Source organism: Pavona decussata, unplaced genomic scaffold (genome assembly GCF_977016875.1).
Source record: "Pavona decussata unplaced genomic scaffold, jaPavDecu1.1 SCAFFOLD_181, whole genome shotgun sequence".
Lineage (NCBI taxonomy): Eukaryota > Metazoa > Cnidaria > Anthozoa > Scleractinia > Agariciidae > Pavona > Pavona decussata.
The window spans coordinates 571751-586274 of record NW_028145591.1 but is presented as its reverse complement, the minus strand read 5'-3'; the positions used below and the strand labels follow the sequence as shown (position 1 = coordinate 586274).

Genomic DNA, 14524 nt, shown 5'->3' with positions numbered 1-14524 from the left:
CTAACATAAATTGGTCAGATCACTTACCAGGCTACAATATTGCTCCTGTATGTCTGCTCCGAGTCTTCGAATACTTTTTACGTTCTTCTGTAAGGTCGATAGTTTTTATAAATTGTAAATTTGTCATAATAATTATTTTTTTACAGAGGGAAGCTCGCGTCAAATTCCGCGTCAGCTCATCTTGCTCGCCGATTATTGATATACCATTTCTTAACTTTTTTATTTGGTTTAAACTAAAATCAAACAATTATCTACTTGAGGTTTGAACTTAGTAAGTAGAATATAACTCAATGGTCGTAATCGGTTTACGACGAGAGCTTTTTAGTCGTTTTAGTTGATGTTTTTCTCGCCATTTATCGCGGCTGTCACGCAATTTACCTACAAAGAACGGTGCTTAAAACCACTGATCATTTTTATAAAATTGTTTCATGATTTAATTTTTCAGAAATTAGGAAGATGTCATACCATTAAAGCTTATGTTTTTATCTCCATGCTATATATTTTAGGGTTCGTGAGATACACTTCATGAAAGGTCGCAGCCTGCTACAATTTGATGTTGACATCTTATCGATCGATCGCAGCGTTTGAGTAGTTTTGTCATTTGATTTTCAGTTTTATGTACAACATAGCACTCAGAATACTTTATATTGAATTAAGTGTAGCATACCTTGAGTTCTTTCATAGTTTTGTTATGGATTACTTGAAATATTGGGCTTTAGGTAAACAAATGGCTTCCCAAAATATGTTGCCATTTAAAATTCCCGGGCCGGCTTTCGTGTGACGTCACGATGGCCGGACACCTCGAATTTTTTCAACGCCGATATCTGCATTAGCGCCCAGGCCTAAGTTTATCACTCCCTCCTGCAGGGATCCTGCTTCCGGTTTAAAGGGGGATTCTGCTGACCGAGAGGAAGACAGCCTCTGGTAAAGAACATCAAAGGCCAAGAAAACGAGTGAAAAAGGTGACAACCTCCATCCCTCCCGTTTGTCAGTGATTGTCATTCATGTGAGACGTCCTTAATAACAAAACAACCAAAACAAAGGCTGCGTAAAATCTGGGTTTGTCTGCGATTTGCTTCTCTCAACCGCGACAAATTCATTTTGCACATTGACAGGTCGTTTTAGAAAACCAAACATTTTCCATAGGCAGGGGCAAAAAGACATATATAGGCTATGGCGATTAGAAACCATTTGTTGTACTTTTACTCATTTGGAGTTAAATTAAGCTTGTTTTCGCCTGTAAAATGTAGTTTTTAACACTTTAAAATGGGGGTGAATATACGCAGTCTACGCAGTATGAGATAGCGAAGTTTTTTCATGACACTACAGTAAAGTTAATAGCGAAACGAAAATAGAGCCTGGTCGGAGGTTATATAAGCTTTAACCTAATTAACTAAAACAGGGTAAAGATTTTCAAACAACATTCGAGAAACTTCAGCAAGGCATCGTTCCTAACCTGATTGCCGTCGACGACAAATACCACCCATACCAACAAATGTTTACAAACGTAAGCTTAATTTTTTCCGCCGTGAAATTTTATACAAACGATATGTTTTACAAGATCAGCTTTTGCTTACCCAGATACCATGATGCCAGAATAAATACAATAAAATAACAGAAGTACATTTAATAACAAGACACAAATTTGTAAACGTTCAACCGAAATAACCAGCAACTTGAAAATCTAAGCCGTATCAGAAAGAGCGGCAATTTTTTTTCAATTCACACACTCGGTGCAAGCTTAAGAAACTCACCCTGAAAAAAAAATTACCTGCACTCGATGTACTTTATCAGTCCTATAAGCCGCAAACTTACAAGGCTCACAAATGAACTGTTGTGTAAAGAGTGACAACGATCGCTATTCCAAGCGTTAATATTTTTGTCTTTTTGTCCGTCCGCTTTCTGAACCACTTTTTGTGCCACACATTCTTGAATACAGTCCGCTTTTAACGCAGTGGTAACAAAGGCCGTTGGTTTTCCTTGTTCAAGTTCAATTATGTTTCTGCTGGGCTGCTGATAGAATATCTGTTCCTGTTCAACAAAGTAATCTTCAATAAATTCTGCTCCAGTCAGATCAACTCGCAGACTCCGCGGTGCCTAATGGATTACAAGTTTGCTTCTTTCGGTTCCTTTAACAGCACGAGAAAGGATGTTAAACTCTTATCTGCTTTAGACAATGTTGAGAACGATTTTAAACGGCCAGCATTGACTATGAACCGCATTTCACAGTCGATAATTATAGGAGTTTTTCCGAAAATTGTCAGGTCCATCGTTAACCTCGACCGACGCAAGTGTCATACTGTCATTCAGCTTTTGTCAAACGCTGCAACATATCGCAAAGGTTTTCGCGCCTTTTCCGTTTAGTCATGTGATTTGACTTGCTATCTTTATCGTGTTTACTCACTGCAAAAAATAAGAAGCGTATGAAAATTTAGTTGCATTTTGATTCTATGGCGGTTTTTGCTTTGATATCTTTGACAGTCTATTTCTTTTCTTGTTTTGAAACCTCCGATTCAAAGACGCTTCCGGTAAAATGTAATATCCAATCAGATTTCGATTTGCTGGATTTTGACATTGATTAGCCAGGTCTTGCTTCCTTGGTGCTGACCAAAAGGAACGCAGCCTCTGGGAACGAGATTGTTAACAGAGCGAAATATATAGCGAACCACTCAAAGAAGTATTGGTTGGCGGTTATTTGATTTTTACACACATTTATATGGGAATCATTAGAAAATGATTGATTTGGGAATTTTTACAAAAAACGAAGTCGGCCATTACTTTGTGACATACTTTTGGCTGATTGGTAATTGGGCTTCAATCGTTCTCGTAATTTCAAACCACGCTCAAGCTACACGGTTTGCCGATTTGAAGTTTTTACTCAACCGATTACTTACTAAGTAAAGATGTTATCTGCTCGTTCCAATTACTATTGTTAGTATATTCTCGGTTTTCACGTGACGTCACCAAATTTTCGAATTCAAAACTGGGAGGCCTACAAAATTTTTACCTTCATTCAAGGAAAGATTACCTAAAAATATGTCTGTTCACAATTTCTTAGCTCGATGTCGTGCTTACTTTTGAAAATAGAACAGTTTCAATTTCCGAGTTTCCATCGTGCGTGACATAAGGAAGACGGCCGTGACAGAGCTTTTCCGCATCTCAAAAATGACTCTTCGGGTTATTTTCAGCATTCTAAACAATTTGAGTTTGAGGAGAAATATTAATCTAAACATTCAAAAATTCACAAGGGCAAACAAACCTCTTTTCTGACAAAAGTGAACTCCAGATGTTTTTTCGTATTTCCGGCCGCCATGTTTGTGCCCCTCAGAGGGACACAAACATGGCGTCTCCATACTAAGCTCTATAAATTGATGTGGAACATTTTGTCAAATAACTCGAGTACGGAATGCCGCACAGACCTGACACTTGGACAGATGCCTTATTTATTTATCCTCTATACCATGTCAATTTCTTGACTTCATTCATGGAATGGTTTCGATTTTTTTTTTCAATGGCGTGACAGTGAAAACCGAGAATACCACAAGTGAATTTAACAAATCGACGGCAGTTTTCTATGGTCTATACTCTTATAGACCATAAAATGACGTCAAAATGTTCAAAACTCAAGTGGAACCACGAGCCGCAGGCGAGTGGTTTCACTGCCAAGTTTTGGACATTTTATGGCGTCATTTTATGGTCTATAAGAATATAGACTATAGAAAACTGTCGTCGATTTGTTTTTTACAATAACATGGAAAAAGTATAAGCGGAATTGGCTATTTTTTTCGCTGAGAAAGCGCGCGCGTTACATCTGACGTCATTTTTATTGTCTGTACTTTTATAGACAATAGCTACGAGCCAATCAGCGCGCGGGAATTTGGACATTTATTGTAAAAAGTGCTTTTCGCGCGCGCTGATTGGCTAGCTCGGAGGTGATCAGCCAAGTACTATTCACCTCCGAGCAGCCGAAGAGAAACAAGATGGCTTCCCGTTTCGCCACGATTACTTAAGAGGAAATTCTTTCGATAAACGAGGTGGCTGTTAAAAAAAATACATAAATGGCAACAAAGTTTGGTTTGACGGCATTAAATGGTGACTTATTTAATCTTTTCAACCTCATATTCTAAAGCGAAAAATGAAAATGCAATCTCTTGTTTTCGAAAACTGCCGAGCAATAAAATTACAATGAAAACAATGAAGCATCTAAAATTTTTCAGTATGGTGTCAACAACAAGGCGAATTTCACAGAAAAATTGAAGAAATGACACTGCAGGAATTAAACAAGTGTCTCCAAAAGTTTTATTTGTCTGCAAGAAAGCGAGACGGAACTTTAAACAACAAGAAATCGCTTACCGCGTGGCGCGCGAGATTTTAAAATTTCATACCATTTGTCGGTATATTGTCAGAAATAAAATACGTTTTTGGTTCGCTAGTTATTCAGCTTGTGTGGTATATACTAAAACAATTATTCACCTCAGTGTCGGCGAAAGTGATGGATATTTACCTCGCCGCTTTGCGGCTCGGTAAATATCCATCACTATTCACCTCCACTTTGGTGACTAATTGTTAATTAATTACTCTAACTAGCTCTTTGGTCAATTCAAATTTTTACGATTCAACAATATAATTATTTATTTAATTTTATACAAAGAGTGGTATCTTTTACTAAGCACTTTAAGTACTTTAGCTTATAGACAGGTTATTCAACTGGAACCGTGATATCTTAATAAAATAATTGAAAATAGATTGTGGCATGGGTAGCCCAAGCTTAGTGTGTGAGATAGCTGCAAAACGTAGAGATAGAAATATCTGGAATATTTTAAAATAAAGCACATTTATCTTGATGTCTGTGGCCTCTTCAATTCAGTGTCCTGCTCGCTTTGGAGTCAATTCTGCAAAGTCAATTCTGCAACTTTCTCGAGCGAAATTTGTCCGCTGGGACTGAGATGAATTGTGATATCCACATTTGTAACGGACCGAGTAGTGATCAAAAAATCGAAATCACGTAAAAACAAGGTTTTCTAACTTATATTTCCTTGTCTCGTGGTGCGTTCTCGCTGGTCAGTAAACACAAGTTAATTCGGTTAATTTTTCGTGATGTGCCGTTGAGTTGCAGCGTTTTTCAGTTGTGTTTTAAAGACGTAATGCATACTTCCCATGTGATAAGGGCTGTCACCGGAAAATGTTAGAGGTGTTCAATATGGACTGTGACATAGGAATGATTCAATTGGCAATTTGATGTTACACATCAGTAGACAAACACCATATTTTGAATAAAAAAGTAAGCAGTATTCTCCTACCTCCTACCTGTAAACCCAAAGGCAAACAAAAAAATCTTAAGCAAATTTTGAGAGGAAGGACAGCAAAATTATGCCCTTAAATGCATTGACTGCTATGCACTGCCAAAACCAGCTGCACCACGCACATGTTCAGCAAGGAAACACAAAATTTTCTATCTCCCGTGCTTGGTGTTCTTTTGTCCTTTTGAGCCGTCAATCGTTTAGAAGACAATTAAACTAATCAGAATACGTCTGCGGCACAAATATTTGTGAGTTTTATGGGGTGGGATTGTACAACCATAGAAAAACACACTGGTCCTAAATTTTCAAGAAATATTTTTCACCTGTGTAAGATACATCGTTTTAGAGCTCAAAATGGAAAAAAAGAAATAACACTAAGGAATACTCAACTGCTAAAGAAGAGGACTCGGTGGTCTTAAAAAGATTTTATTGCATGTGTTTCAAAGGTTTTGCTTCTAAAAGCAAATATAGAATTCTTTTGGCTGGGAAGCTTTTTGTCAATTATTCTGTCTTTGCTATTTCATAGCTGTGTTTGGGAAGTGCTGTTGTGTAAACATTGACTAATTTCCATAAATGCAATATCACATTTTTTAAGAGAGCCAAGCTATTCTATCTCAGTCTAGCCATAGCAAGTTTTGCTAAATAGGAAGTCGAAAGATCAATCAATGTGGGTCTCCAACTAGAGAAGGTTCCTTGAATTAGGTGATTGTTTTGCCAATTTTACAAATGAAGCAATGCATTCTTGCTTTGACATTTCCTTTCATTAAGCAGTAAGCATTCAACTCCTTGTGTTTCAGTACAGATCTAAACATTTTCAGGCTTGCAATCTTGGATGAATGATTTCGAACTGTCTTTTTCAATATAACACCTATTTCTTTTTTTAAAAGGCAATTGCTTTCATTTTATCACAAGCTTATATTGCACAGTGAACACCATTTAAAGCAAATGCAATTATATATCCCGTACTTTGATCTGTATGGAAAACATTTTGTCAGAAGACATACATATTGCATAATTTTTATTTCTGTGTTCAACAGAATAATTTTACAAAGCAGTAATATTTCAAGTCAGTTTTCAGTCACCAAGGAAAGTGTTGGTTATGCAGTGTGAAACATGGGTGAAACACGTTTTAAAACAGAATATTCAATTTTCGAACAAATTGATTTTAAGAATTACCAGATCTATGTTAGCATGCAGACGTCTTTCACAAGTCTCCAGCATGAAGTTGGCTATTTTGAATAAATCAATGCTTTGAACAATAAATTGTTCCCACTTTAGGCATGTTTGGCATCTACTCGAGCTTGGCTTTGGCCATCACGCGAGCTCTAGTTTTGGTTAAGCTTACCTTTTAGATGTGTTCTTCTTTAGCTCCTCATTGGATGCTCACTATTGGCCTGAATGGTCATTAAAAAGTGTCACGTTAGCTCCCTTGCAATGCTTTTATGCTCAGGTCCCGTACTGAAGCTGCTAAGAGGGCGTTTAGCTATAGGGGGCTGTCATGTGGAATGGCCATGGCCTTGGCAACAAACTTAAAGATGAGACAAATCTCACAGATCTCAACTCTTTCAAATCCGCTCTGACTTAGTCTGGAACTGGGGTGGACTGAGGGAGTTGCAATAGCACTTGTTTAGCTATGGCTCAGGTTAATTTTTGTGAAATTAACTGTAAAATAGTTTCTTTTAGTATTTGATATTTATAGCTTAGGTGTCTTTCTACGCAGGATCATGTTATTATAGCCTTAGAGTCTTTTTAGCGTCATAGTTTTGTAATTTATGTAAACGGCTCGCTGGAAGAGCATTTTTAATGAAGTGATACCGTCAATAAAGCTTTACTTTACTACTTGCTGTAAGTACTATCTGGAGTTCTGGACAATTGCACCGATCGGGAACCCAAACATGTCTACACGTCGAATATTTAGTTTAAGTTAGTTGCATTGAGTTGGAGTCGTTGCTGCCTGGTCTTTGTTGCCAGAACGACTCGTGGTATCCCTCAAGTGGCCGGCGCTTGCAGAAAGACGTCATGAACATGTTTTTCAGCTTGTAAAGAAGTGCACTGAAGGGCGTTGCCCGCAATATTTTGATGGCTATTTTACTTTTAACAACAAGATTAACACGCGCGAAACTATACAACATGATCTGCTTCATCAACCTGCCGTAAGAACAGAAGTCGCCAAGACATTCTTTTACTATCATGGATGCATAGTTTTAAATAATTTTTCTATATAGCTTTTTTGAATTAACTTATTATATAGTTCATTACTTTTATTAACACATTTTTTATATTAGAGAAAAAAAATTATTCCGAGAGGGAATCGAAAGCTTGTATTTCAACATAAATTTTCGATCCTGAAAACGAAACCTTTTTGACATTGTATATAGTTTTTATGGTTTATCCAACACTTGCTTCTTACACTTCTTTAAAGGGGAAGAATCACGCGAACTTCATGTCGTTTTAAAACCAAAAAAATGTGTCTGTCAACAGCAACAAAAAATGAAATGTCTAATTTTGTAATAAATCATCCCAGTGCAATAAAACTGTCGATTAGTGCGTCTAGCCAGAGACAGAGAGAGTCGGAATGGATTGAAACTTGAAAATTGTTAGGCTAACGTTGTTCAAAATCTCGCATTTTGGTTTCCAAAATGAGGTAGAACAGATCACGAGTTGTTTTCTCACAAGAATTGAGTTGATTTCTTTCCTATCGTTGTTCTAGAGTTATTTTACAGCAAAAATGAAGGTTTTATTTCACCCGATTTTTGACGAAATAAGTAAAAAAAAAAAAAAAAAAAACCTCATGACACGTCCCCTTTAAATACTGTTCTGCTAAGTGGTGGAACTCCTTCACAGACAAAATCAGAGAGGCCGTTACGCGCACTGAAGATGTAAGAAAAACTATAAGTGTAGCTACTTTCGGTAGTACGTTTTTAAATAGTTTATTAAATAAGGTTTTAAGGCATGGTTTTCTTCCGTTCAATAGTTCAAAAGATATGAATTTTTAAACTTTTGGCTTTCGTAAATGTTTTGTATCTGAATTGAGAGGTTAGGTATAATGTATCAAACAATTCGAAACTTCAACATCCGCCCCGGGCATTTGAGCTTTTGAAAACTGGCTTGTTGAAATTCCAGCTCCAACAGGCCAAAACGCCATTCAAATGCCGTACCCCGGGTCGACGAGTTATGTAAGAGTCACGACGTAACGGTGAAATTCGCGGTCATATGAACGGCTCTGACTAAAACCAATGTTCTAATTTTGGGCATACATGCATTCATTCAGTTTACGTGTTTAAAATCAATTTTCTGTCTACAACATTTGTGGAGACCCTTTCCAGTGAGTCAGTCGCCCATAAAAAGCCAAAAGCGACATTTCCCCCTTGAACTCACCCATGGATCAGGAACCTCGTGTATTGCGTCGGACAAGAAGAAAGGTGTCAACTTGACACTTCTGTTTCCACCCAGGTAAAGTTCAAATCCCCAACCCTCTGGTGAATTAATTGGCGGAAAATAAATAAATGCGCAGATGGGGAAAATAAAGAAACAATGAGAGGAGAGCTAAGTTAACATTACTTGTTTTATTTAGCATTTTGCTCAAAAAATTAAATACGCAACAAAGTTAACCAGTCTCTGTGCCAAAATATGGCTTATTTGGAGCAATTTCAAAAAAAGTCATTTACGTCAATCTTTCTTAATGTCGGCCGGTAGATAATGTGAAAACACAGAAAAGCAAACTATTGAAACTTCCTTGGGGAAGTCGCTAGGCAGACTAAACCGCCACAGACACGAACAGAGCGTGTATCCCCCTAAGCAACCGGAAACAAGATTAGGAGCTTAAGAAATTACAAATCAGAAATGCTGGTCATTCTAGGGGCTGCAGATGAGACGACCTATTGTGGTGTTCTTAATATGTACAATTGGTAACAATTTGATGAGCACCTTACCCATTACTTTTATTAGCCAGTGTGGCAAGCACGCAGCAGCAGCCGCGGAGGCAGTGCCTATCTGAAAACTATGACCCTTAAGGCTGTGGTAGGGAAGCCCAGCCTGACGTGCTGCATTCCAGTGGAACAAGTAAGAAGCGGACCAGACTGAAAAGGAAAAGGGGGCCCCTGGGTGCTGCATGGCAGTCACAGCACAGACGGGTGACACTGCGCAAGCAATAACAGCTGACTGACCCACCCGGAAAAAAAAATCAGTCGTTTATGATTTAAGGGTGACAGTCATGTGTTGCAGGTCAGCCAGACTGAGATGAAATGACACACACTCGGTACAAAGGTCAAAGCGGGAAGAAAACCTGTGAAAATCCTGATAAGAATGAAGGAAACCATAAAAGGCAAGTGTAAAAGCTGCCCAAACCATGTAAAATAACCAAGCTTGCAGTATGAGACGAATCACACGCAAGACCCCAGGGGTAACAGGTTGGCGGAGGACATTGTGTTGTTCCTGAAAGCGCAGGATACCCGAAGGACTTTCCCAAGCAAGTTTCCCCTACAAGGGATCACTATACCCACAAGAAATATGAAGATTATGTATTACTGCAAGTTATAATTTAATTGTGCTGTGGAGCACAGACCTTGCAGCAGTACGTACATGTAATCTACACATTTCTTGATGCTTTTTACTTTCAGATTACATAATATAGACAATGAAATCACATTTTGGACTGGAGCAGGGATTGGAGCTTTGCATGTTTCAGATTTCTTGACCAGACTCATTGAATATGTCAAAACTTTTACCCTAACAATTTTAAGTGACAATCTTTTACACGATTTTCTAAAGGCTGTTATTAGTAAAAACTACAGCAATTAACCAAGGCAACCACAGCAAACATAACCAGCTTAACTCTGGGCGTGAAAATTACTTTAAAGAGAAAAGAAGTGGGCTGCATTCTTTTGTGGGTTACTTTCCTTGTGAAGCTGGCTTCTCTATTCTTAATGGCTGCCCAGTTTTCTTCAATAATAAGTTAAAGCAAACATTAAAGCCCTAAGGTAGTTCACATCTAATCTAATCTGAACATGGCAAGTGTGCATGTCACATGTAAGTAGAAATAAATAATTTGTTTCCTGTTTTTTTTTTTTGGAGGGGTTCTACTTACATCATACCAGTTTATATGTTTCATGATTGCCCCTACACTCCTTTACCTCATTTAAGGTTCAATTTTTGTCTGTTTTTTGTTTACAAAAAAAATTGCTTGAAGTATCTACAGTATTGCATGTTTGGAACAACAAACTTACTGAATTGCATTTCTTTGAAAAATATATTCTCTAATCAAAGATGACACCACTATATTTAAATAATGATTAAGTTACACTATAGCTTGTGATAATTTAAATAAGTTATCTTGCAACTCTGCGGGCTTGTTTCTGACTCTGTAATGTATCAAGTTCCTTCTCCATCACATTACAGTCTGCAGTACTAGCAGCCATCTAAAGAGAGCAAAAGAAAATTATCATTTTACTGCACACAATGATGCTCAGATTAGTTTGAAATAATTGGCCAATAGATTATGTTGTCCTGGTTCATGTGAATTTCAAGCTAACCTGCTAGAGCAGATGTATTTTATGGCTCTTGTTTGTCCCACCAAAAAAAAAAAAGAATAAAGTGAGAGGTAGAAAAGGTGTCTTCACTCACAGACTTCCTTATGGGTATCTGGTAGGCAACAATAAATTATTTACAAACAACAAACTACAAACTGTAAGCATGCACCAAAAAATAAGCATTTAAAATGGCACAGATGCACATTTAAACATGATCAAAGGCTCCTGTGAGCCAATTTGTGAATGCAGAAGTGAATAGTGGCAAGGTATAAGACATTGTTTCCATTGTGTTGGGCTGGTCCAGGACTCAAAATATAAGCCATGCAGGCTTCACAAGGGGCAGGCATTTTATTCCGCATCCTAAGTGACATAGATTTTTAGCTGTTCCCCTCAGCAAGATTGAGCTCCTTGAATAGTTTTGTATCTTTTTAGAAAGGATTGACTTTGAAAATTGTTTGGAGCCTTTGGAGTGGTTGGCTTTTAAAAGTGAAAAAGAAAAAGAAAACAGAAAAAAATTTCTCTGTTATCTCGGGAATCAAACCTGGGACCCTTTACTTCTAAGTCAGCGCACTATTTCACTAGACAACATGTCCAGGACTCCTAAAGAAGAGATTAATTTTGTACTTACAGTCAACCCAGGTCACGCGTGAACTATATTTTCGAAATTTGAACGGAGTTTTGAAATTTACATGCCAGTTTTGAAAATCGCGAACGAGATTTCAGAGCTCCCGTATAAATTTCCCTAGCTTATTGACGGTATAAAGCTAGGAATTTTTCTTTACATTGCAAAATTGAATGTTTCAAGAATAATAATTGTTTCCCAAGTATTTTGAATCTTTTTTTTCAGTTAATGCGTCTTTTTCGGAATGATTTCCAGAGAAATGTCCAACATTCCATTCACACGTGGGACATTACAAAGAGAAATTCGAATGTTCATTTCATTCTTGGAAATACTGTTCACGCGTGACCTGGGTTGACTGTAATATAAGTTGTTGAGGTTGTCAAGCTATCTCGCACCCGTGGGGCTACAATTTTAATGGTCAAATTACTCCGGACCGCCAAAAAAGAATACACAAATGAGCAGGGAATACCGTCAGACATTTCTCCATCATATTTTCTCCTTCAATTTTGTGCAAAATCCATGTTGACTTGGATGACAATCTCAGCCTTAGTTGCCACTTAGTTTCATAAAATAGAAGGAGTTAGCAGACAACACACCTACTAGCCATTTTCTTTTAAGAATAAGTAAATAGTTGAGTTGATTTTACATACATCCTTGTTTTTTGTCCCGTAATGGTGGCTGATGGTGAATACATGCATTATGTGTAGACTAATGAATAACTCATGCTTTTAATTAAATTCCGATTAAATTGACATAAAGTTTATAACTGATTGAGCGACCATGCGAGTGACAATTTGCTCACATTACGATAACTTTTTCATTGCGCATGCACGTATTCACGAGTTAAAAATGGAGGTCCATTTTAAAATATTATGTTTGACTAATCACAACAAATCAATCAAACTTAACTTATAAGTTATTCATTTCATCACTAATGATCAAGAGACATTGATTTGGTTACTAATAACAATGTAACACAATGGTCAAATCTCAGACACAAAACAACAAAAGCTTCAAAACAGGGCTACAAAAATTGTTACGCTCTCAAACTCTGAAGCATGACCTAGTGATTTCTGGATGACTTATACTGGGATTGGACCATAGATTGGACCATAGAAGAGCAAGACAGCTCACCATTTTGATGTACAAAATTGTGAATAATATTTCCCCATCATATCTGAGAAATTTTCACTACAGAATCAGATGTCCACTCCTACAACTTGAGGATTAATTTGCACATTCCTAAACCTAATTTGGAGATTGCTAAACGTAGCCTTCACTTCAGGACCTGTCCTCTGGAAAAACATCCCTGTTGAAGCAAGAGTTCAGCGTATCATACTAACTAAATAACAGAAATATTTTCAGTACATTTTAGGGTACATTTTAAAAACATTGTAATTTTAAGTTGCATTAATTACCACGGCTCACAGGAAGACCATTTTTTCCTTGTACGTGTAAATGATTGTGATACCATGTTTAAATTCAAAGATGATGATAATGATGATGACGACGACAATCAATGTCAAGCTACGCAGACATCATGAGCGCACACACACTTACATTGTACAAATTTGACCACGTAATATACACATGTAGGACTGGTAACCATTGTGTTAACTTTGTTATTGCATTGCTATCAAGAACAAGCTTCTTACAGGGGTTTCAATAAGTTTAGTTGTAACCAGCTGCCAGTAATACTGTAGGCAGCTGTGGCTATTTAGACCCATTCCCCCTGAGGTGAAATCACAAAGGATAAAGAAATCTCCAAAAAGCCATTTGTAGCATTCATGAAGGCATAAAACTGAGTGATATTATATATGAATGGTTTACAGCTTTTGTTATTTAACATTGCCATGTTTTTGTTTCTATTTAAATTATTTTTTCCTGTCATATAATAAAAGTTTGGTTATACATAGACAAGTAAAGATAAACGATAAAAAGGAACAACGTTTCGGGGTCGTCATGATGCCATTATCAAGTTCGAAGTGATAGAAATAGTTGAAGTCAATTCAAGCTAAACTATTTACGTGACATTATATATTCAGACATTATGTTAATTTTTTTTTTTTTTGGTGAACTATTTCTGACATTGACTTCAACTATTTCTATCACTTCGAACTTGATAATGGCGTCATGACGACCCCGAAACGTTGTTCCTTTTTATCGTTTATCTTTACTTGTCTATGTCATATAATAGTAAGTGTTAAATGAGAGGCATTGTGTGCGGCAGTACAGTTGCCGGTAGCCTGCTTGTATTAAAATCTCTGTTCTTCCAGCGAGTGGCAAATGCTCTCCAGAAATCTTGTATCTGTTTTCTACACATGCATCCACTTCAACATAAAAATGCTTCTTTTAGATAAGAATTAATTTACTTTAACAAAATATTCTAAGCAAAACTCACCATGTCCAGAAGAACTTCAATTTTGTATTTAAGAAAGTTGTTTTCCTCTTTCAGTTGCATGTTTTGTTTCTGTAATCTGCTCACTTCAGCTCCATCTTTAGAACTATTTTGGGAACCTGGTTCTGAAGAGAGGCAAATCTGTATCAAGTGGACAGCCTTTATGTCACCGAGTGATAATTTGATAGGTCCATCCAGGGCACTTGCAGCCCAAGTGTGTGAGTGGATTTACATGTAAAATGGAACGACCCTAGGCAACCGACCTGTCCTCTAGCCAGTTCGACTTATTTTTTGGATTTTGGACATTATTATCAGCTTTCGGATTTGGGTCCAGGAACTTAGTAATTGACGGGTTAAGAAGGCATACAAAAAGCTTAAAAATGTACGTTATCTTGCCTGCAATCCACTCGCCATCTTGAAACATCAACTCATGACGGCCCAGTTTTAATTTGACAAGAGCATTATTGACCGATTCTGCCAACTCTCCTGTACCAACTAGGCTTAAATTTGACTTGCTCAAAGTTGTATTTCCTGCATCAAGTCTTCTTTTGGGAGGTTTGTTACTTCGCTTGAAAAACGGCATCTTCACGAGCTAGTAGCTTTTTCTGTGTTGTTTGTCCTTGGTAGCCAGGCTTCAAACAGTTTATCCGTAAAATAGCGATGGGTGGGGGTGGTG

At 37.3% G+C, this 14524-nt stretch overlaps 1 protein-coding gene across 3 annotated transcripts in view; it reads right to left on the bottom strand.

Moving 5' to 3' along the window:
* The window catches only part of LOC146463054 (protein chibby homolog 1-like), a 156092-nt gene extending 141605 nt beyond the window's left edge, over positions 1-14487 (bottom strand). The window contains exons 1-3 of one of the 3 annotated variants that reach the window (XM_085084890.1): positions 14245-14485; positions 13852-13973; positions 8848-10717 (exon numbers count right to left, since the gene is read on the bottom strand). In XM_085084890.1, the coding sequence (XP_084941016.1) occupies positions 10628-10717; positions 13852-13973; positions 14245-14431 (399 nt within the window). In that variant the 5' untranslated portion in view covers positions 14432-14485 and the 3' untranslated portion in view covers positions 8848-10627. The other 2 variants (XM_085084891.1, XM_085084892.1) reach the window with 2 other exon arrangements.
* Positions 14488-14524: the final 37 nt, after the last annotated feature.